The following is a 23,160-nucleotide window of genomic DNA, read 5'->3' as shown; positions in this document are numbered from 1 at the left end:
GGTGAAGGGAGCAGCTGATAGTCTTGCCCAGAAACAGCTGAAGTTACCTCAGTCCAGTCGTGCCGAGAATCTAGCAACCAATCACCTTTAATTAAACACTGCTTTATATACACACGTACATATGTACATCCACATACAGCAGTTAAAGCAAAAAGTACATGTCCAATCAGTCACTGAAGAAATAGATGTATATAGCTTTACACTCTTCTAAAGCCAGTCCTTTCTTCATAGCTTGTAATAGGGCATGCGTGGGTTATGAGAGTACCTTAGGGAAGGCACCTGTTTATTAATAAAGTATTGCACAGATTAAAGCAGCTGGAGGCTGGCTCCCAAATACCTCTGGTTCAGCTTCAACTGGAAGCTAGAAATAAAACCACCCTAAAAGACACTGCAACTGTAGCAGCTAAACCGGTGACTGAAAGCAAAACAAACCGTCACAACTCATTCTTGACTCAAAAACAAACAAACAAAAAAGCTAATGATTTTAATAATCAAGAGGCCCTAGCATGCGGAATAAGACACTGGCTGTGTGAACGTCTGATACTGTGTCATATACAAGAATCAACTGTGCAAATATAGATAGGTCCTGCTACCACTGTGCACTCGGTGGGTTCTACTAATCGTGTATTTTTTTCCCCTTTGGAAGTATACGTGGAGGTGACATCTACTCATGGCAGTGTTGCACAAAAATGAATTCAAATCCTGTATTGTGCTGTAAATTGTAGGGGCTTCTGTACGTTACAGGCCAAACGAAAAAAAACCATTCAGTTCAACAATTGCGTTCCATATGTAAGACTGAGAGAACCTCTTCCTTCCCACCTTCCATCCTGGACCGGTAAGAAAGTTCCTTTGCAGGAGTAACTGTTCTCCCACCATCCCTGCCATACACCGTACCCTTTCGGACACGGGCAACAGTCATCTTTTTGGTACGTGTGCCACGGGCAACTTGTGCTTAGCTTGATGCAGTGTTTTAGGATGTTGTCTTGATTCTGACTTACCCAATCTAATGTGCTTTTGATTGCAGAAAACTTGCATGATTCAGTCATTAATTGTGAAATCATCCTTAACAGTAATGCTTTAATTGTGTGTTGTTTTATTGCTTGTCTAGGGCTTGGCCACTTCTTTAGCGCTGATACTGTCCGGTGTCATCCGTTACTGCTGGTTTGTCGGGCGAGGCATCATCCGGATCTGCAAAATTGATGTTAGATACTTCAGATGAAATTCTGCTGAGCTTTAAGGGAATGTGCATGAGCTCTCCCAGACGTGACCGTTGCTGTTCCGTCACCCACCACACCAGCTGGGTTATTTCGCTGGGCGTGGAGGAAGAGCTGCTATTCCCAGTAACCTGGACAAGTTTTTTACCTGACACACAGAGCTCCTTTCGTAGAAGGTGCTTGTAAAACCAAATAGCCTATACGGACTGAGGTGGTAGATAAGATAAATCCTTTATCAGCAAGGCTTTTGTCTGCCTTTGGATGGCATGGCAGACCTGCTCATTCCTTGGATTTTAGCCAGGGAACAGGGAAGCCTGTGCAGTCGGTGCTGGGAGGACATAGCCCTGCAGCAGCACGCTGCTGCTTTCACAGCTCGCCTCGAATGTGGGCTGCAGTTTCCCTGTGATCCACAGACCATTCCTACTTTTTTCCCTTGCTTCTCCAACAGAAAAGAAAGCAAACCCTGAGCTGTGGCTGCCAAAGCTTTGTGGGTAAGTCAAAGCAGGAAGAGGGGACAGGAAGCAGCAGTAAAATAAACATTTCCTTGCATTTTGCTGAAGTGCTGCACCCTGGTTAGGTTTTGATGCATATGCCACTCTTCCTCTCATTATAAAGCGGGGCTGAGTGATGGTGCTTTCTTACCTGATGAGGGCTTGGGGTACATCCTGTGGAAAAACAAGAGGAAAGCGTAGAAGATAAAGGCCAAGCCTCCAAAGATCATCCCGCAGACCAGGAAACTGTAGCTGCCCTGATCGTGTATAATCTGCAGTTGGAAGAGGGGGGGAAAGGGAGCAGACGTGTCATCATAGCACTAAAATACCTAATTAACATTCAGTAAGAGCTTCACTGTTTGATAGCTCAAGGGTAATGCAGTGCTTCTTCCCAGCAGCTGTCCAAACCCAGGACTAAGGTTTCTACTGAGAAGTTCCAGGTTTTGGCATGCCTTGTCCGCACTCACCGATCCCACCAGCAGCTGTAGCACCATCTCACCAATTCCAGCTCCAGTCACTAACACGGTTGTGGCACAGCCTGCAAAGAAATAGTGCAAGTGATGTGGCACGGAACAGGTGAACCAGCCAGCAGGATCAGCCTGGAGCTCTTTTATGGATCTCTCCATACAAGATTTACAAATACTTAATGTATGTTCCCATCTAGTGTTGAGAACATCTCTTCTAACCTGCGATAGTGCAGAAAGGTTTAAGTTTAAGTCAAAAAGCCCTCTCCTGTCACTTTTCTCTGTTGGCAGAGGTGACGTTGCTTCTTGCTGGAAAGATTTTCATTCTTCAGTATCACTGCCCCAGAGACGGAGGTTAGCAGAGACTTCCTCCAAGAGCTGGCCAAACGCTGGGCTTTTCAGTTCCCTGATAATCTGGATGATGTTTTCAAAACTGGCTCTCTGTGAGCCTCTAAAGCAGACGTTTCTGTCAGTGCCCGAGAGCCCTAAAGGTGCAGGAAGCTAAGAACCAGTCTGGATCCCTGCCTGGAGAAATTTTTAGTACACCAAAGCTGGGATTTGTGCTGGTTTTCTGACCATAAGCTTGAATAAACATGGTATTCAAAGGTAGGTCTTTCTTCCCAGGCATCCCTGAAGAGGGAGGGAGGCGCTAGGTGTGACTGTATGCCAGCTCTAGTCTTGGAACACCCACCTGCTTCCAAAGGTTTGCCCAAATCCCTGCTCACCTTTGTACTGCAGGATGTCCTCGGTGTAGGCCAGCATGCTGGGGAACGTGCTGCTGAGGAACAGCCCCAGAGACGCTGTCCCCACAAACAAGAAGACGACGCTGTAGGAGAAAATCAGGAGCAGGAGGAAAGTTATCAGGACTCCAACCTGTGAACGACACACACAGAGTCAGTAGAAGGGTATAACGCCAAGCTGCGACAGGCTCTAGATTGTATTTTATCCTTTTTTTGCAGTAAATGGTCTGGAAAAGAAAATAAGTTATACTGGAAGAAAGACCACAATCTCTGAAAAGCTGAAGCAGCTAGCCAAATAAAATCCGTCTGCCCTGACAGTGAAGAATTTGGTACTTTTTAGAACAGGACTCGGTAACATAACTTGGTACTTAAGTCTCACGGTCATTAGGTAGAGACTTAAGATTATATCTGAAAAAAGTACTTTCTTCCTCTGCAGCTTTCATGCAAGAGTACTGCTACTTCCACAACATGTTCATGTCCCAGTCACTGCTCAGCCTTATCCAGCAGGCTCTGCCGTGCTGCAGTGAGCAAGCGACAGCAAATCCCCCCGGTGCCCCAGGCTCGCCAGGGCACCACGGCAGCGGAGGCAGCTCTGCAATACCGACCCCAGGTATTTTGTCTTAGTTGTTCAGGCCCTGATTGTGAGCATGTGCATGTACGCAAGAGCCATTTGGATTCTAAAGCAGCTGAATTCAAACGGCAGCTTGCTGCAACGACGCCAGGAGCCGGTGTATCTTGCCGTAAGTAGCAGCACCAACTAGCAAGCGTTTCAGAGAGCGTTCTGTGTCGGTCAAGTGAATTTTTATTCTCATGGTGCTACCCCCTTTGCATTTAAGGGGAAGCGAGAAGGTTTCCATGCAAGGCTGGAGGCTGTTCCTGCTTCTCTCCAAATATTAGCAGCAGCTAAAGCAAAACTCCTGTCCTCGGGTTTGTTAATGGTGCAGTTAGGACCAGGGATGAAGTCAGCAGTGTGCATCAAGGAGATGCATGGGCCTGTCCGTACGATCGATCTGCTGACGCTGAGCTTTCCTTGCTCCCCTGTCAGCAGTCGCTCTGTGCCGAAGGAAGAGATTGCACTCATTTTAAAAAAACAGTCGTGTTTTGTTCGGCTGTATCTTTTGGCATTCAAAGCTGGGTTCGTAAAGTGACCAGCAAGAAGGTTTGGAGCCGTCTGCCTCACCTGCTCTGGCCCGCAATGGACACGGGCTGAAATCCTCAAACCCATCCCAGTGGGAACCATCACTCCTGTTCTTTCACCACCCTGCTACCTATTCTTGGCCTCGCAATATTAACTGTGAAACTTGGTACCAAAATAACTTCTGGTTTAAATAAATGGTAAATCAACTGCCTTCTCGCTCATTTCTTTTCTTTTTGGTTTTTGTATGGTTTCCTTTTTTTGTAAGGACTGTGAATGGGAACAACTCCCTTCCTGTTGTCTGCCACATCCTTACATGCATCTTTCTTACATATCCTAAAAGGATTCCCTCCCCTTTCTTCACATGAATGTGTTTTATCAATTTAAGCAACCTCAGATCACATCAGTTTCTTTGACAGCTGCTACAGTCAAAGCAGAGAATTTACAGCACTACCTGCCTTCCCTTTCCATGGCTAACACAGGCATTAATTTCCCTGTAGAGGCCGGAGAAGACAGCGTGCAAAGTAAATAAAGTTGGCAGACACTTGACTAGGCACTTTCACAAATGTAGCATTAGGTAACTGAGGAGCAAGCTCAGAAAAGCAGTGCAACCACGTTGTAAGTCTTAGCAAGCTCCTGCATCGGAGCCAGCTGCAAACATGCAGCAACAGAGGTGCAGAGGTCTGCCCCAGGTCTGGCATGAGAGCAGCTGCAGCTCTGCACACCAGAGCTGGACAGCATCTTGGAGGCAAGCAGAAAGAAAAAAAGACCACGGAGTAAAACCCCAGCCTTACCACATTGATGAAGACCATAGTTGCCGGCTTCATTCGGTAGGACACGGGGATGGAGATGAGCCTGCCCAGTGTGATGAATCCCCAGAAGAGGCTGGGCAGGTAACCGGCCACTTTATGTACTACGGAGAGAGGCTCTTCCACGGCGTAGCTGTAAATGAAGCCCGAGTACTCTCCCTGCAGGGAAGACAAAACAGCACGTCACACCGACGGGATTGCCTGCAGGCTTTGCAGCTTCAGCCTGACCCTCAGTTATTCACAATATCGCAACAGTGCCGGAGAGCCCACCTATGGATTTGCTACCATGTCTCAATGAACCTCGTTCCCAAGGGTTGGCAGCTGGAGACAGGCTTCCACCAGAAGTAGATACACAGGACTTAAGCTCTCCTCACAGGGCAAGACTTCACAGCGTTGCTGGGTAAAACACGTGCTAAGCGCTTATCTGCAGAGATGCTCTCTTCCCTAGGGACTGTCTTATCCTTTTGGAATTGCATCCTCTCAAAACCTATCATCACATTAAGAACTCGGAGCTGATCATCCTTGAAGACGGAGGCCCTGGAAAGTTCCCGTAGCTGACAGCTGCTCTGTGTAACCCCACTCACCTCTCGGGACCCTATTGAATGCCCTAGCAAGACCCAGCAGTATTTTACCATGAGGGGACTGAGATAAAACTGTTGAAAGAAAAAGAACAGCAAGGTGCCAGCCAGGAGCGAGCCTTCCTCGCCCGGACAGAAGTGCTACCCACGGCGAAGCCCGTGTGACCGGCGGCTTCATCAAAGAGCCATGGTTTCTTATGAAATAAAATGAAGCTGTTCTTGGCTGAAGCGAGAAGAGACCTACAAGTAGACAATGTCACAACTCCAGCTGTACGCTGGCTAGGTGAGCAGCGATCTAGCTGCAACAACACGGAGCCTAGGAGAAGCCAGGGAACCCTCCCAAGAAGCAGGGCACACGCCAGCCTGACCACGCTTAGCTGTGAAGGAGCCACCTCGGGAAGCATCCTGCTGCACCGGCAGAGCCTCAGGACCAGCCCACTGCACGCAGAGGACACGGGCCGGGGTTTGGGCTGCTACAAGTGATTTGGAAGGAAGAAAGCCGTATAGCTTTGCTCAGACAAGATCCCTCTATCAGCTGAACTCACCACAATCCCATCAGTCATGAAGAGAACAAGAGCCCCAGTGATGTGGACTGCGAAGTAGGTGTAAGAAGCCCCTCTGAAGTTTTTGCTTTGGCAGCAGCTAAATAAGTCATCATGACCTGGTGAAAAACAATGCAAAGCAAACTTAGCTGGAACGTCCCCCTGGGGCTGGGTGGTTGCCAGCCCGCAATGGGGATTTGTTTTGCGCTCAGCTGCACGACAGAGATTCATAGAGGACCGTGAACAACGTGGAGCACTGCTAACCTCTGCTGGCACAGCCTCTCTCTTTACCTACCTCTAAACTTTCAGAAGGAAGATGGATATGCTTATGGGCTGCTGTCCACAGACTGGGATCCTAGCTGTCCAGGATACTTGTTACTTCTCCTACTGTAGCTGCTTGTGCTCCTCTTCCCATTTAGGAGCTCCAATTGCTGGCCCTGCTCTTACAGTCAACAGAAACAAGCCCATTCAACCATAGCACTGGTGCTCGGAGCCCCTCATCCTTGGTACCACCACACAGGAGAGTCCTGCCCAGGATAGCTCACATTCCTCGGATAAACGATAGTTAACCAAATAAGCCAGCTTTGGGAAAGAGAGTGATAACCACACAGCTAGCATTGCCTCCTCTGAACAGAGCGTTGGGAGCAACAGCCTGCCAAAGCTGGGGGTCAGGACCCCAGGAATTCCCTACTCTCCCATCCTCCTGCTTATATCCCACCACTCTGGGATGTACAAAGGGCTGGTGGCAGCACCTGGAGTCCTGTGCAGGTGAGACAGTTGCTCCTGCCTGGCAAAGATGAGATTCTCACTACTTCTATGGGGAAGAAGGGATTTTGCCAGCACAGACGTGCCTGCCGAAGATCACAGCAGTCAGCGTACAGCCTTCCTGATTCTCTATAAAGGATTAATCTCAACTGCGTTTAAGAGGAAGATGGAGAGCTGAAGAACATGAAGCTGCAGTGGGGTTGTATGAAAACGGGCAGCTGGGTTGAGGAAAGAAACCACCAGCACCTCAGCTAAGGGAAATGCTATCAGATGAGCACAACCTTATCAGACACTAGAGAACCCACTCCGTTAGGGACACCTATGATCCTTCCCTACAGCATCCTCCCCACATCCCAACTGCCTCCACCTTCAAGTAGTCCCTAAAATTTCTTTTATCGTTCAGGTAAAGCCATCTCTCCTGTAATAACACTACACACTCCTCTGATAACCCTAAAATACAATGACTTCCAAGATTCACTATTTAGCTGAAGAATTTGCTTTTTGATACGTCTCTCTTGGGTAGCAAAGAACAATGTTACTATTGTCCCCAAAACAGGGTGTAGTCACAAGTCCAAGAGCAAACTATTGCTGGTGTTTAACTTTTCCCTGCAAACAAGGGCACTGTCCTCATTCCTTTCAGATTTATTAGAAAATTAGAAAAAAGAAAAAAAAAAAGGCAGCATTCCGCAGCATGACGACCACTTTTAAACTGAACAGTCAGCAGAGCCAGCTCAAAACCTGACTGAAAACCAGAAGGAAACTAAGGGGCACAACTTCCACGTGTGCTTAAATGACTCGGGAGCCCAGGTTTAGTTTTAGGACAGCCTGGAGAAAAGCAGCCCTGAGTGCCACCAGCAGGCTGCTAATCTCTGCTCAGGGATTACGGTCCCATCTAATTGGAGGGCAATTGGGCACCAAATTGTCTGTTTGGATTGTTTGGGTATTTCTGGATTACGTTCACGTGTGCCTCTTGGCAAGCTTCCTCCTTAGGCAATAGCGATGGATCTCGCTTGGTAAACTCAGCTCAGAAATAAAGCTCGGCTTTTTCTCCCCCTGCTCACCCCCCATTCCTCCAAGCCCGTGAGAGAGATGCCACCAGCTCACCTCCTGCTGCCTGGGGTCTCTGCACAGCAGCGCAGAGATCGTCCTTCTCCACGGGCCGCGTCTCCATTGCCAGCTCGTCAGCTGACAGCAGCGGGTGGCTGCTGCTGTTGAAGCACGGCACCATCCGCTCCTTGTAGAGCAAGAAAAACACCGCGATGGGCACCGGCAGCTGGGGAGGAACAGAGAAGGGCAGGTAAGCGTGACAAGCCTGGCACAACATACAGTCCAGCTCCCCAGTCACAACAGCCTTTTAGGAAGCTGCGCTCAGCATCTGCAATGGATGTGCCTGCACTGACCTCAAAGAGCAAGGACAGGTGCTGGCAGTGGGGTAAGGAGCCACTGCAGGAGGGATGGAGGCTTGTTAGGAGAGCTAGTGGGGAGGGGAAAAAAAAATAAATCAAGTTGAGAGCAAAGACCGCCGATCCGGAGTGCAGCTGGAGCATCCTGCCAGTCTCTGTGGGATGCCAGGTGGCCTGGGGACCATCACCTGGGGTGGGGGACAGGGACACTGGAACAGACGGCACCTAAATGCAAACCTCACAAAGCACCATACCAGCCCTTCAAAACCGTAACTTTCTGGTTTCCAAGCATTTGGCCGCTTCTGTCTGAAGAGTAGAATAATAAAGCCTGCGGAGAGCAGGACGGTTTTAAAGGGAGAGCTTCTGTGGCCAAAATGCTGTGTGGGGGAAGGGCAAGCTGCTCCCAGACCAGCTTTGCCCATCTCCAGCCATTAGCAGAGGTTGCTCAGCATCTCGTAAGAGATGAGATGCTTCCCAGGCCAACTGCTACAGCCCAGCGACTTCAAAGAGCCCTTTGGTGCAGCCCCCACGGCGGCTACCAGGGGCTGCAGAGCAGCCTCCAGCTGTCAGTGCCTTGGAGAACCCCGTAGGTCCTCAGGCTCCCAGCACACACAGTCCCACCAGCACCGTTCCCCGCAGTCTGGGCTTTCTGCCTGCTGCTAATGCACACAGGGACCGTGGGCTCGTACCTGCCCACCGGATCCATCACGTGGCAGCCGCAGCATCAGGCCCCCTGGCACCGCGCTGCCACATGCCTGGGGACGAGCCCACTCCCCGCGCACACCCACGCTGCCGTGGTGCCTCCAAGCCCGGAGGGACTTGCTCTTTTTTGGGGAAAGAAAACAGAGGGAAGCAAATGAAGCTGGGTTTGCTCCTCGCCAGCCCTCCCTTCACCTCCCGCCGCAAGCAAGTGGTGTTTATTCTGCAGCAAACTGGGGGAGAAAGCCAGGAAATCCTAAGTGACAGCTCACTCTCCAGCCGCTGAGCGCTTGTTTTCTACATGTCTGTGAGCAAGTGCGAGCTCTAGTTCCCAATTTCCTGCCTTTTGTTGGCTCATGGCATGATTTAAATGTATGGAGAATTCCCCCCCCCCACCCCTGCTTCTCTTGCCTGAATTCATTTATGAGGACTTCATTGTTCTGGGAACAATGGGAATAGGAACAGTTAGTTCGGTCCCATGGAAGAAAAACGCATTTGCTTGATAGTTCTAATCCTTCCGGAGGTCAGGACCAGATTTTATTCTTCCAAATTGCAGATTTTGCAAAAAAAAGTCCCCAAAACCCAACAACAAACTGACGCAGAGGGACCGGCCGTACAGATAAACGTCTCTGGGCAATTCCAGTCTTAAGCAGCACTCGGTGCCTATGCAGCAAAGGGCCCCAGCTCCCGACTCCCGATTCCCAGTCAAACCACAGGCATACCCCTGCTCCCCAGATCCTCATCACTAAAGCAAGCAGGTCGCTTTGGCTTTATCCAGGCTGTACCGGCTTGAAGCTGGCAGCGCCTCAGGGGCACGAGTGCTCTGACCCCATCAGCTGCTCACCAGCCTTGGCTGTTTCTGGTAGGAAATGCCCAAAAGCTGGAGACTCACCCATGCCCAAGAGCAGCCCTCGCCCACAGGTTGCCATCATGCCAAAGCGAGCTCAGGGACGCGGGGAAGAGCAAAGGATCAAGCTCAAGAGAAAGCAGGTTCCCAGGACTCCATCCTGAGCCAGCCTCGTGTCCTGCACAGCAGCTGGCAAACCACCTGGGGGACGGTCACCTGTGGCCACCTGGCCCGCAGGAGGGGTGGCTGTAAATCTGGGGTGGGTGCAGGGGACGGAGCATCCACACAAGCAGATCAGTTATTACGTGGGTAGATGGAGAGGAGCAAACAGAGCCGAACACCAGAGCCCTGCCAGGGCATGTTTCACCAAGCAAAGGGACAAACCCATCCCAGAGGAGCAGCCTACCCCAACCACGGGACAAGGACAGCTCGAGGACTGTCCCTTCCACTTATTTCCTCATCAGCCAGAAAAAGCTACAAAAATTACTTTCAAGTATATGCAACTCCGCTTACTAAAAAAAAAATAAATAAAAAAATTGCTAATTAATGTAAGTTAGCATTTACTACTTTCTGTGAAACCTGATCAAAAGTATGTTTTATAACATACCTTCAATGACTCACATAAGCAAAGGTGCACTTTGAACAGCTACAAAATAACTGGAAAAATGTCCCTTCCACTGCCCACGTGAGCACGGCTGGTGCCACGAGGTGCCAGGCAGGCGCTGAGCCCCTCTTCCTATCCACAGCCCCTACGTGTCCCAGCTGGAGAGGTTGGGTGGTGATGATGAGCCACGTGCCAAGACCCAGGGCCACCGTGCTTGTGGCAGAATCCTGCTGCTCGGCTCCCGGCACAGCCTCAGTGTTCTGGGGGCTGACGCCTCGGCTGCCCGGGCTGCTTGGCACGAGGCACAGAGCTGCCAGAGCCTTCCCGGAGCCGTCAGAGCTCCCCACCCTGGGGGAGCCCCCAGAACCAGAGCTGAGCAGCAGCCACAGCCCCTACACAAGGACCCGGGTGCTCACACACTGCCCTGCCCGGCCGAACTGACCCTGCCCCGCACCGTCCTGCCCGCGCCAAGCTGGAGGGGATCTGGATGGATCCCCACCTCCGAGCAGCCCTCCCTCTTGAGGGGGCAGAGATTTTGGTGTGATAACCATTTGCTCACGGGCTTTCTTACCAGGGCAACTCGGCTTTGCCTTTTGCGGGGGAAGGCTTTTCTTTTTTCAAGGGGGAAAGGGGCATCCGAGCATCCCCTGGGAGCCTGTGCAGGCAGCAAGAGCCTCCCCGCCTGGCCCCAGCGCTCCAGCTCTGCCCTTCTAATTGCCAGGGATGCTCCCCTTCCCCTGGCAGCTTTTAACCGTTATTATAAACTTAACGAGTTGCTGCATCACGCAGTTAAGTGTGGGTATAATCCAGGCTCCTTCCCTCCAGTTTCTATTTCGGTCTCTCCCCCCAGGAGCAGGGGACTGTTCCCTGCTATTGTATCCCAGCTACTTTTAAGCAACCTAAGCACAATGGAGCGTCCCGCACTTCCCCTGGGAAACCACCTTCCGGATAAACACATCTCTCTCAGAGGAACATTTTCCTGATTTCCAGCCCCTTGGAACAGGCTGCATGATGAAATTTCCGCTCTGTGGGAAACCAAATTTTAAAATATGTTTTTGTTCCAAATCTGGATGAAAAGCCAAAAATTTTCTCTTAGAATGAAAAATTTTGGCCGGGAGTCATCCAAGTACTTCATTTTGATAATGTTGAACCACTTAATCTTACTAAAGCAAAAAACATTCTGCTTCAATAACATTGAAACAACTATGTTTCTGTCAGCTTTACACATTGCATTTATGCCAAAGTTAAATTGAGACATCTCCACTTTAAACAAAGCAAGAAATTGAAATGAATCATTTCAGCTTGTGTCTTGTCAGAATACACACAGCTCTGCGAAAACCGGGATGGAAATGTGTCTTTGACCATTTTATAACAAAGCTGCTGGTCCTGGTTTCCACTTCTACAGCTTACTCGTTTCATCCACTTCCCTGGGGTTTTAAATATCAATTATCATCATCTATTCTCTGACATTTACACCTTGAAGAAAGGAGTTTGGGAGCTTTTTTTTTTTTTTTTCGTTGAGCTGAGCTACTCTCAGTATCTCCAGACGGTGGGTTGAGTTATTTAATTTAAACAAGGAATCAAGTCAGCTCCCTCAGCAAGGCTTTGGGAAAGAACAACCGCTCGGCTTTGGCAGGGGGACACGCTCCAAGAGCTGCCCCCTCCTCTCATGCTCATTACCTAACCCTCATCCCAAGCACCCAGCACCCCGGCACTCCCTGCCATATTCCTGCTGATCCCACGCAGCATGCACACACACGTGGCGAGCCACCCACATGTGCAAGCAGCACTGGAGCATGCAGTGATGCACGAGCCCAGCTCACGACCTGCTACGTATCAGCTGCTGGGACTCAGCCGAGGGTCCCATCCTGCTCCCAAAATGTCCGTGGGACACCGCTAGGCACAGAGAGGGGTCTGGCAGCCACCCTCCCATCAGGGTTCCAGATTTCAGGCACACGGTTGTATTCAAAGCAGATATGAGACGCCGCCTTCAAAACTCAATTAGTTTGCTCAGGATTGACTGGTAAAATAGGTAACGCTCGGGTGTAATTAAAAGCACATTTCCCATGGCATACGCAGAGGTAATTAAAGCTGCTTCTCCTCCTAGGCAGGGAACGTTCTTTTTGGTACTTCTGCAAAGAAACTCATTACAGCTCCTGCCCAGCTATTTCAGCTGCCCCTTCTCCTCGCCCCAGCGAGGTCCGAGGAGAGCCCCTGGATGAGGGGCACGGGGGGATGTTTCAGTTACTCGGCACACGGGAAGGCCAAAAGCAGAGAGAAACCTGTTCCCTTTGCCTAGGGCAGCCGGCGCGGTGGAAGACCAAGGGCTGCTCGCTGGCCTGGGACAGGGAGCACCGGCACATCCTCATGTTTGGGCAGAGGGGCAATGGCTCAACCTGCCCAGGGAAGGGCAGCAGGTACGGGGGCTGCAGGGCAGGGAGAGCTCCTGGCAGCATCACCCTTCACCCCTACCGCAGGAGGTCTCCTGGCGAGTGAAACGGGCACCAGCTCGCCAGCCCCTGCCCTGGCACGCGTCTTACAAACGGACACAGAGCCCCGTATGGCAAGGGCTGACAGGCTGGGCTTGGCTCTGCTCACAGCAGGGACCCCGGACCCCTGCCAGCAAGAGTTCCCACGCACAAAGCGCAGCCAGGCGCTCTACAGGTGCTGAGCAGAGCCTCAGCATCAACCCCAGCAGGAACAGCACCGCTCGCCAGGGCAGCCGCTCGCTGCCGCAACACGCTCTGCTCTTATCGCTCCGGATCTACACGGACAATTACACACACGCTCGCAGGGCTCCTGCCACTGGGAAGGGACAGCAGCAGCTTAGCCAGCTCTGCTGCAGGGGGACCAGGATGGGCACGATGATGGCACTGCCCAGGGAGGCTGCGCAGGGGAACAGCTGGACTTATCCACGCTGGGATTCGGGTTTTAACTGGGGGGGAAGGAACAGGGCTACATTTCCAAGAAAGCCCACAGCCTGCAGACAAGGGTGGCTTGCTGGAGATCAGCTCTGGGACTCAGCAGGGCAGAGAAAGAGGACGGGCACTAAACCCCAGCTCTCTCCCTCAACAGAAGGGCCACAGGGCTTTTACACCTGCTGCAAATCACCAGGGAAACATGACAAAGAGGAGACACACCCCGAACAAGCTTCCAGCCACAGTAACTCAGTTCACCGACGGGCACTTTCCTACGAGAATCACTGCAACTTGCCCTCCCGCACCGATCACAGAGGAACACCCTGTGGCTCTGAGTGCAGTTAGCTGGTGTAACTCCTGCCCAGGGGGTGCTGGAGATACAACCTGCTTCCAGAGAGATCAGACAAATCCCTGCAGGATGGTACATTGACCCTGTCACATCTGGCAGTGCAGGGACCACTGGCTCAGCTTTACAGGGTCCTGCCCTCCTTCCCCAGGCACCTGCTGGAAACGGGGCACTTGGCAAAGAATGAACCTTCCCCGTGGAGCAGCACAACCATCCTCATGCCTCCTTCCATCGCTGGGACCACCTAACAGGCACCAACGCCCCCCAGCCACCTGCAAAACCGAGAAGCAGGGATGTCCCCGGCAACCACGTGGGCCACGCCGGCTGCAGCACTTACATTGATGAGGGCCATGATCCAGAAGGCGTAGGAGACGCGTGTGACCACCATGCCTTTCATCGGCAAGTCATAATGGGACAGGTTGCCTGGATGGTGCGGGACCAGGGACTTGCGGATGTGAGGGAGGTTGCTGGAGGCATTGGCCGTGGTGTTTGAGAGGATGCAGTTGGTGTCCGAGAGGAAGGGGTCAGCTATCAGCGGGCTCAGCAGTGCTCCAAAGCCCACAAAGAAATGAAGAGCCTACAGGAGATGAGACATGCAAGCAGAGCAGAGGAGGTTACTGCTCTTCTCCCCAGGGAGGGTGGCTCAGCCCCTCTCTCCTCTTCCTCAGAGGAGGAAGCACAGCCAGAGGGGGGAGGTGGGCTCCATGCTCACCTGCAGGAAGATGGCCGAGTCCTTCTGGTAGATCTTCACCAGCTGCATGTTGGAGATTGTGTCGATGCAACCCATGGCCAGTCCTGCCACAGCCATGACCACAGCCAGGACCACCACATTGTGGCACAGGGGGATGATGGCAAAGACCAAGGAGATCGCCAGCGACGAGGCGAAGAGTGCAAACAAGGACTGAGACAACCTGAGACAGGGAAAGAGGAAAGACAGGATGGAATTACTACCACAAGAGCAGTATCCACACTACAGCCCCGTCTCCTGTTCTCAGCCCCGGGTCAGTCGGTGGTGTAGGCACTAGCAGGAGATGCACCCACCGGCTGTAGCTCCAGCACATGCTCTTCTGACAAGACAAGGGGGATGCTACACACCCTGCACCCCCACGTCTCCACAGCCGTACAGCCCAGGGCACCGCCATCTCCTGTGTGGAGGGCGATGCCTCAGGGAGGCAGATCTTCCTTCCACCCAACTTTTGGGGAGAAGAGTAACCATCCCTTCAAACCAGCACCCTGCACGTTCCAAGGCAGAATAAAGCCCAGCAACCTTCCCTTGTTCATTGGGCAGACCTGGGGAACGGAAAGGGACACAGGTCCACACTGGCAAGGCCACATCACGACTTCCGAGCAGCTCCAGGGCATTTCTCACGCAGGGCTGGATCACACAAGCAGGCTGAGCAGGCACGAGAGCTGCTGCGCAATCCCAGCTCCCAGCAGGGACAGAGCTGCTGGCATCCACACCACCGTGTCATCCCGGACCTGCCTGCACGAGCCGTCCTGCCTCACAGGGAGCACTCCTGGCTCCCTCTCCATGCCCTGTGCTGCCTCTGTTCTGGCACCATCATCCCTTTCCCCAGCACACCAGGGTGGGATGCAGCACCGCTGCTGTTCTCCATGCGGCCAGCCGCTCTCCAACCCACATGGTCCATCGGAGAAGCCCAAGGGATGCGTGTGGTGGAGGTAAAGCTGGTGCAGCACATCTCGAGCCTGGCAGCAGCCCGGCTGAGCTCTCGGTGCGAGCCAGGCACTAGCCAGCTTGCTGGAGAACGGCGCCCAGGCTGGCACCGCGCTGTGCCGGGGCTGCCAAGCCCAAAGGCAGGCAGGAAGGAAGGAAACAGGGACCAGACAGCGAAGCACTGAAACTAGCAGAAAGACTATAAAGCAAGCCACAGCAGAGACTAAGTAGCACAGGCACGCTCCCCCCCACACCGGGGTTCCCAAACTGCAGTTGCAGCCCATTGCAGTGGCCAGCAGCTTGCTGTAATGAGTTGCTAATTAGCAATTGGGGTCTGCTGCTGGGTGATGTGGGGCAGCATCACCTGTCCATAGCGAAGGACTGGCAATGCACAGGTACATCCCCAGCACAGGCACATAACCAGCAAGCAAACCACCGACAGCTCTCTGCTTTGTGCTCTGCCCAGAGGCAGGAGAAGGCTCTGAGGTGGCACAGGCTGGCGGTGGAGCAGAGAGTGTCCGCAGCTGCTGGGCACCGTGCTGCCAGCCTTCCTGCCCTGCCTGCTCATCCAGAACGGCCTTGGGCATGTCACTGTGTTTCTGTGTGGCCCTCATTCATCTGCGAGCCCAGAGTGATTTGGCCCTCTGCATCCTGCTTGGTGCTTACACTGCACTTCAACAGCACCAGGGAGAAAAACGGGCCAAGGGCACGGCTCCTTTATTCTGCTGCCCGGTGGCACAAACCTGGCTGGACCAGAGCCTCGGTGTGCTCGCACCTCCCAGCCCAGCCTCGCTCACCCAGCAGCCAGACCATGTGGGAGAAGCCCGTGTTTTGCAAAGCCGTAACGACTGATCTGCTTCTGACAGCAAAACAGGGAGCCAGCGTGGGATTTCTGGGGGAGGGAGGGAGCAAAGCGAGATGTGCGCCGTCACGGCAGGAAAAACAACTAGCAAACGAGAGAGAAGCAGCTTCGAGCCTGGAGAGACAAGGCAGCACTCTCCAGGGTACAGCAGGAGCCCAGCAGGAGGAGAGGCAGAGGCACCAGCAGCTGGTGAATCCGAGGCCGGGAGCGACAGGGAAACACAACAAGACATCCCAGAACCGCCTCTTCTCTTCTGCAGCCCCAGCAAAACAACCACCTGTGCTCGGCTAGGGAGCATGTTCATTACTAGAGTTAAACATTAATTGCAGGTGATGTTACGTTCTAAAAAGGAGCACCTCACTTTTCCCCGATGAGCAAAAATTCCTGCTTCCAGGCACAACGTGTTAATAACACAATCACATCCCCCGCCAACACCAGCAGCCCACAGCCCAGGGTGACATGCAACACTGCTGCCCCCTCCTCTGGCTCTGGCGTTAGCGGGGGGCAAGAAATTGCTGGTTTCCAATGCCAGATCCCCAAGATCCAGCTGAAGGACACTGCTCAGCACCCAGGGAGGCACTGAACAACGACCTGAGGGATTTCTTCAGAAACAAACCTCTTTGAAAGCATCCTTAAATGAGGTACCCCATTAGTTCCAGGGGACTTCTTGATGATGTAAAACCAATGCACCCCTCCAAAGGGCTTCAAAAGCAACCCTGATGTTCTGCCACCGTCCGGTTTCTGACATCGCTGCCCTCCCCATCATGAACTGGTCCCCGTGTCCCCCGCTGAGCAGACGCACAGCACAGCTCTGTGCCAGCTGCAGCTAGGTCCAGGGCAGGCTCTGCTCCAGTAGCGTAGGAAACAAGTCTGGGAATGTCATGGATGCCGTCTCAGGACCAGCCAGAGCATGGCCGGGCTCCAACACAAGGCTTGAGGGAAGGTCTGCAGCTCCCCCAGAAGGTTTAGGCTGATCTCCCCTAGAGCATTAGGATGGTTAACGCTGCCCTGTAGTCACAGCCAGCAAAGCTGCCCCTCTCCTTCCCACCAACACATATAAACCCCCACCTCGACGTTCCTGTTGCAGCAGGCACTCTTCAACTATGTTTTTCCCCACCCCAGGGAGCATTTTCTAAGTCACTCACATCAAGAAGAAAAATGACAATCAGGCTAATTCAGACTTGCAAACCTGATAATTAAAACCCAAAGCCCTAAGGGGATGAGGTGAGGACACGGAGGAAGGAGGCGGCATGGATTATCCCGCAGCTGCCTTCAGGTACCCTTGTCTCCTCCTGGCCAGGCTTGGGGAGCATCGCCTCCCCGGAGGTGCTCCTGCTCTAGCCACCATGCTCTCTGCTCTCTCGGCAACAAAAAGCTTCTTTCCTTTGTGGTGAAAAGCGTCCTGCATGCACCAGCCACGTGTTTGAACAGAAACCTTCACAAGATGGGGATCTGAAGGGCCGGGAGAGAACAGGGTCATCCACCCTCAGCCGATGTGCTGCGATGTGCGCAGGTGCCCAGGGATAAAGACGAAAGAAAGATAAAAGGGTCCCATCTCATCAGCCCTCCAGGTCCCGGTGGGGGTCACTCCTTTGAGCAGAGCTTGCTCAGGGCTCCAACACAGCAACAGACCTACCAGCCCCCTCCTCCGCTCACACTGGCAGGACTAGCTCAGGGCTGACCCCAACGCTGGGAGCGAAAGCAAAAAATACAGGACACAAAAATGCGGTTTCTGAATTTTAAAAAAGGAAAAAGAAAAAAAAAAAAGGCAACCTGGGGCATGGGTGCTCAGTTACTCTGGTGTTTCTGTCACAAACGTGTGTAGCACAGCAGCACAGAGGGAGCGTGGCTTTAACTTCAAGCTTAAAATCCAACAAAATGGGAAAAGGGAAGCAAGAGAGGGAGCGGCAGGGGATACGGGTGCGCAGAGCTCACCCCTGGAGTTTGCAGTGCCAGGCATCCAGGGGTGGATTTCAGAGCTTGTAATCCCAACCCAGCAAACCCCAAGCACGAGCGACCACAGCGCAGCAGCCTGTCGTGAACTTGAGCGTGAGCTTAAACAAGGCGCCGTGCAGCTCCGTGGGAGCCGCTTGTCCCCTGGCTCCAGCTCAGCACCTCCCGACAAGCCCAGGAAAGGACCACGCAGCAAACGTGGGTCTCCAGCGCAGAGCACTGCGGGCAACTATTGCATTTCTACATTACTTGCAACAACAAACTTTCTCCTCCCTTGCAATCTCACACGAGAGGGAATTCTGGAGCTCGTTCTGGCTCACACCGAGTTACGCAAGGGAGAGATGCCACCATTATGCTCTGTCCTCCCCGTGCTCCAGGACTCCAGCTGGGCTGACAGAGCAGAGACTATGACCCAGCATTCAACAACTCTGGTGAGAGGAACCAAACCATTATTTAGGTGTCACCACCCACTTCTGCTGCAGAATCCAGTAACAGCAGTGCTTTCCCTTGCGAGCCCATCACTCAGAGCAGACAGCTCAGACTAATACATATTTTAATCAGAAGCAAGCAACAAATTCTATGTTCCTCAGGCATTAGAAACGAAACGCAGCTCGCAGCCAAATCTTGGCTTGGCTGGCTTGCAGGAAGGCGACGCTTTGGGTTCCCCTACCAGCAGCTATCCATCTCCTAACTGGAAAAGATGACCTGTCCAGTGCTCCTCCCTGCCCAGCACTGGGGCCAGCATAATTTGATTTATAAATCCACAGCACGGCCCAGAAGCAGAAATCCTTGGCAGAACAGCTCAATCTGTCCGCCCCTGAAGAGTCTGAACAGTTAATATCCTCATCCAAAGCCACACGTTTTTACACCACACTGCTCCGAGTAACCCCCCACAATGCTCACAAGCTACAACTATCCGAAACATGCCCCCCTGCCTGGCAGGGCTGCTGCTCCTCAGTGGGGCTCGCAGGCGCTTTGCAAAAGCCCACTGCTCCGAGAGCCCACGATCACAAACCCATCCTGGTCCGTAACCACAGAGAGCAACAAACACGCTCCTTTCCCCAACGCGCTGCAGACGCCAAAGTTGGGGAGTCTCTGAGCACAAACCCCCAAACAAGTCTGTGTAACCCACTGGCCCAGGGCAGGAGCTTTGGGTAGGAAGCTGACAGCAGGAAACAATTCTGCATTTTCCTTCACTGCTCCTTCAAACATATGTGAAGCAGACCAGGGGCTGGCAAAGGCGCTGCTGCTGACCCAGCAGCCGCGGATCCGTGTCAGACCCAGAGTAAGATTCCCATGTGCCAGCCCCATTCCCGTGCATCCCACCTCTCCCGTGCCAGCCCCATTCCCATGCATCCCACCTCTCCCGTGCCAGCCCCATTCCCGTGCATCCCACCTCTCCTGTGCCAGCCCCATTCCCGTGCATCCCACCTCTCCTGTGCCAGCCCCATTCCCGAGCATCCCACCTCTCCCATCACAGCCCGACAGACGGCAGCTCCTGCTGCTCCATGGAGCCTTCAGGCTCTGTCCGGACAGGGGGTCAGGACAGTTCAATGTACCAGGATGGCAATTAAACAGGTGCTCTAATGCCATCTTTGTTAGCCAACACTCTACAATTCACAAGACAAAGAGTTTAACAAACCATTTTAAAAAGGGCATTTGGAAGCAGTGAAGGATTCATGCAAAATTCTCTAATATGCATGTTAAAGGTATACATGACGTGTATGTCTGAGCCACACGTGGAACTGACACGTTACATCACTGCCTGAAGAATTAGTGACAATGTAAATAATCAGCTGATTCTTAGCAGAGCATGGCTGCCATCGAGCCTCAGATCAAACGCCTGTTTGGCAATCCTCAGGGTTGAGCCATTGTGTATTACTTATTTGAAACACATCCAGGACAGGAGGCTCAGCGCAAATCCCCATGGGGCTGTACCCAGCTTTCTGGCTGCCCCATGAAGTGCGTGGCACGGCCGCCCCCCTCGCCCCTCACAGCGGCACGGCCACGAGGACCGCTCGCATCTCGCCTCGTGTTTGCCCAAACTCCCAGGGAGCACGGCAGTGCTGTGAGTTCTGACACCCAGGTTATTCAAACAGGCTTCCAATAATATTTTTGTGATGAACAATCGGGTGAAGGAAAATACCCTCCAGAAGTTCTGGCTGTAGCTTCATGCTAAGCCTCCCTCGGTCCTGAGCTTCGGGAGAAGCAGCAGCATCTCTCCAAGGGTACGAAGCCGTGCAGAAGGGAGCAGCAGCCCGCAGAGCCCCGCACCTCCTGGGAAGCCCCCCCTCTCCAAGCCGCTTGGGCAGGGGGGCTGCGGACCCCCTAGGACACGCGTGGAGCGCTCCCCTCGGGGAGGGTCTTCCCACGGGGACCACAGCATCCCACGGGGACCACAGCATCCCAGCTCAGCCATGCAAACCCGGCAGGAGAACGCGGCGCGGGGGGGGGGGGAGGCTGGCGTCGCCCACCCCCACCCAGGGAGGTAAAGCGCGGGGGCGGGGGGGGGTTGCGGAGCGCTAAGCCCACCCGCGGGAGGTGCGCTGAGTTTGCCAGGCGCCTTACGTCCTCTTGAAGACCCCTCCGAGGCAGCTGCCGAGCAGGAGGCAGAACTGCTGGGAGAAGAAGACCCAGGTGATCTGGGAGAGGGAGCTCTGGGTCTGGCAGCGCAGGTCCAGCAGCGTGGGCCCCAGGAAGGCGATGCAGAGGCCGAAGCTGAAGAAGACGCTCCAGTAGGTGAGGGTGGGCTGCAGGTTCCTCCGGAACCGCGCCGACACCCGCTCGTCCCACCACATCCTGGGCGGCGCGGGGCGGCCCCGGCGATGCGGCTCCCCCCGCCGCCCGCTGCCCCGCTGCCGGCCGCGCCGCCGCCCCGCTCCGCTCCGCCCGCGCAGGATGTGGCTCCCGGGCCCGCGGCACCGCGCCGGGCGCTGGCTCCGCCTCCGGGGCCGGGGGCCGCCGCCGCCTCCCGGGGCCGGGGCTGCGGGGCCGGGGCGGAGCCCCCCGCATCGCCCCGCTCCGCCCGAGCCCGCCGCGCTCCGGCGCATCCCGCGGGGGCCCGGCCGAGAGCCCCGCCGCCCTCCCCGGCACCCCGCGGCGTTCGCATCGCCTTGCCAGAAGCGGGGCAGCCCCCCGCCGCGACCCCACCTCGCGGTGCTGAACCAGGGCCACCACAGCAAACGCCATGCGACAGACAGCAGGGCCAAGCAAGGGAGCCCAGAAATCCCCTTCCCAAAGGGAGCCCAGAAATCCCCTTCCCAAAGGGAGCCCAGAAATCCCCTTCCCAAAGGGAGCCCAGAAATCCCCTTTTTCTGCTGCGGACCATCCCTGTGCTCTCCGGTAAATAGGTGTGACCGTTCCAGACAAATGCAATTAAAGTTGCCCCCTCTCTGGATGAGGAGCACAAGACGGCTCGGGGAGGGCATGTTTTAAAGACGGAGTGGTTGATGCTTACGCAAAAGGTCTCCTCTAGAGGATGGATTTATAAATATTTCACCTACTTTAGCTAGGAAAGACAATTTTTAGAACACTCTTTCCAGGCAAAGCAGAATCGATGGAGCTCAGCCGTGGCAGGGGGCTGGCCCCGGACCCACGCACCAGGTCCCTTCCCGTGCCAGCAGACCCCGCACAGGTACTCACGCGTCCTGTGACCCGTCCTTCAGGAATGCTGCTCCGGGGCTGTAGGCACCCATTTCCACCTGGACATGGCTTAATGTTTAGCTAATCCAAATTACATCTGAGTCCTTGTCCTTCCCTGTCTGCGGCATCTACTGGAGTCTTCCCACAGTAAGGAGAACAGGATCTTGGCCTCTTCCACCACCAAGTAAAGCAGCTGTGGGCAACAGCCCCAGGCAGGTGGGCAAAATAAACTCCCGATTGCCCTGAAGGAAAACTCTGGGGTGGTCAGGGACCTGCACCTGGAACCATTAAGCAACTGAAGAAACAGCTCAGCCGCCTGGGGGGACAGGGCAATGTTGTTATCCTGGTTTACTGATGGGGAAACTGAGGGCCAGAAAGGAATGAAGCACTTTGCTTATGGACATGGAGTGAGTCAACAGCACGGCCGGAAATTGGATTTTATCATTACATGATAGACTGTCTTCCTTAATAGCCAGAGGGGGAGGGGGAGGCTGATGCGGAGGCCTGGGTGCCTCGGGCTCTCCCTGCCAGGCAATCACTAGCTTTGAGATGTCATGCCACTGCAGGTGACCCCAGCGTCTCCATCCCCAGCCTTAAGCGGCGACAAAACAACAGGAGGGAGGAAGGATTGTGACAGAAAGGGCCTTTCCATCAAAATGCATCTCCTGAGCCTCTTCATCGATCCATCTTCTTGTGCATGGAGCTGGAGTTACCTGATGAAACAGCAGATCCTTATCTTCCACGCACCAGGAGCCATGCCCCAGGAAAAGGGCTTACAGGGCTCTACCGGTGGTTGCCCTCGACCACATTCTTGATCTCAGTTTTGATTGTAGTTCTCCCTTTACCAGACAGGGAGCCAGGAGACCTGTGTGCTCTACTAGCTCCCATTACTGCATCACCATCACTTGACAGCATCAGCCCTCTGGGCCCTGGCTTCCCCCAACTATAAAAAGGCTGAGCAATGCTTTCCCCATCTTTGCAGGTTTGCTGCATCCACCCCCAGATGAGAAAGCAGCATCCGGGCACCAGAGGTTACAGATGTTAGTGCTAACTCCTACCCAGCTACAACAGCTGACCCTGTTTGCTAAGCAATGGCCTAAACGCTAGAACACTTGCCTCCAGGAATATCTGGCCATTTTATCAGGGATAACATAAATCATGCAAGATCTGCTTGCAAATAAGAAACGAAGCGTAGGTGGGTTAGTCAGCATAAGAACACGCAGATCCTTTCTGGCTCCATGTACTGAAATCCAGATCCTTGGAGGTAGCTCATAAAAATGCAAGCCACAGGACTATGAGTATATGCAACACCAGAATTAGCTTCACGAGGAGGCACTTTAGGCTGTTTTCCAAACTGAAATCAATGTTGTACTTGCAATGAATTAAACACCCACATTTCTGCGCTTGCTGCAAACTGCAAAGTGAAACCATGAATGGAGGAATAGCAGAGCAGCGTGATTACAGACAGCAGCG

The 23,160-nt window shown here is 53.5% G+C and overlaps 1 protein-coding gene and 1 long non-coding RNA gene across 4 annotated transcripts; one reads left to right on the top strand and one right to left on the bottom strand.

Moving 5' to 3' along the window:
- Positions 1–69: 69 nt before the first annotated feature.
- MFSD4A (major facilitator superfamily domain containing 4A) lies at positions 70–20,957 on the bottom strand. The gene is made up of 10 exons (XM_056361919.1): positions 20,614–20,957; positions 14,268–14,466; positions 13,893–14,132; positions 7,843–8,011; positions 5,977–6,092; positions 4,839–5,012; positions 2,895–3,042; positions 2,173–2,243; positions 1,857–1,977; positions 70–1,188 (listed from the first exon to the last, which is right to left on the bottom strand). The coding sequence occupies exons 1-10, from the start codon at positions 20,841–20,843 to the stop codon at positions 1,124–1,126; spliced, it is 1,533 nt and encodes a 510-aa protein (XP_056217894.1). The 5' UTR covers positions 20,844–20,957; the 3' UTR covers positions 70–1,123.
- Positions 1,188–4,257, top strand: LOC130159889 (uncharacterized). Of its 3 annotated transcripts, none has more exons than XR_008825875.1 (4): positions 1,188–1,390; positions 2,104–2,353; positions 2,461–2,775; positions 2,908–4,257. It is a non-coding gene; the product is annotated as an uncharacterized LOC130159889 (long non-coding RNA). The 3 variants fall into 3 exon arrangements; XR_008825874.1 differs by having other exon boundaries at positions 2,104–2,775; positions 2,908–3,649; positions 3,746–4,257; XR_008825873.1 differs by having other exon boundaries at positions 2,104–2,775.
- Positions 20,958–23,160: the final 2,203 nt, after the last annotated feature.

Source organism: Falco biarmicus, chromosome 16 (assembly GCF_023638135.1).
Source record: "Falco biarmicus isolate bFalBia1 chromosome 16, bFalBia1.pri, whole genome shotgun sequence".
NCBI classification, from domain to species: Eukaryota; Metazoa; Chordata; class Aves; order Falconiformes; family Falconidae; genus Falco; species Falco biarmicus.
This window is presented reverse-complemented; position numbering and strand designations above follow the sequence as displayed.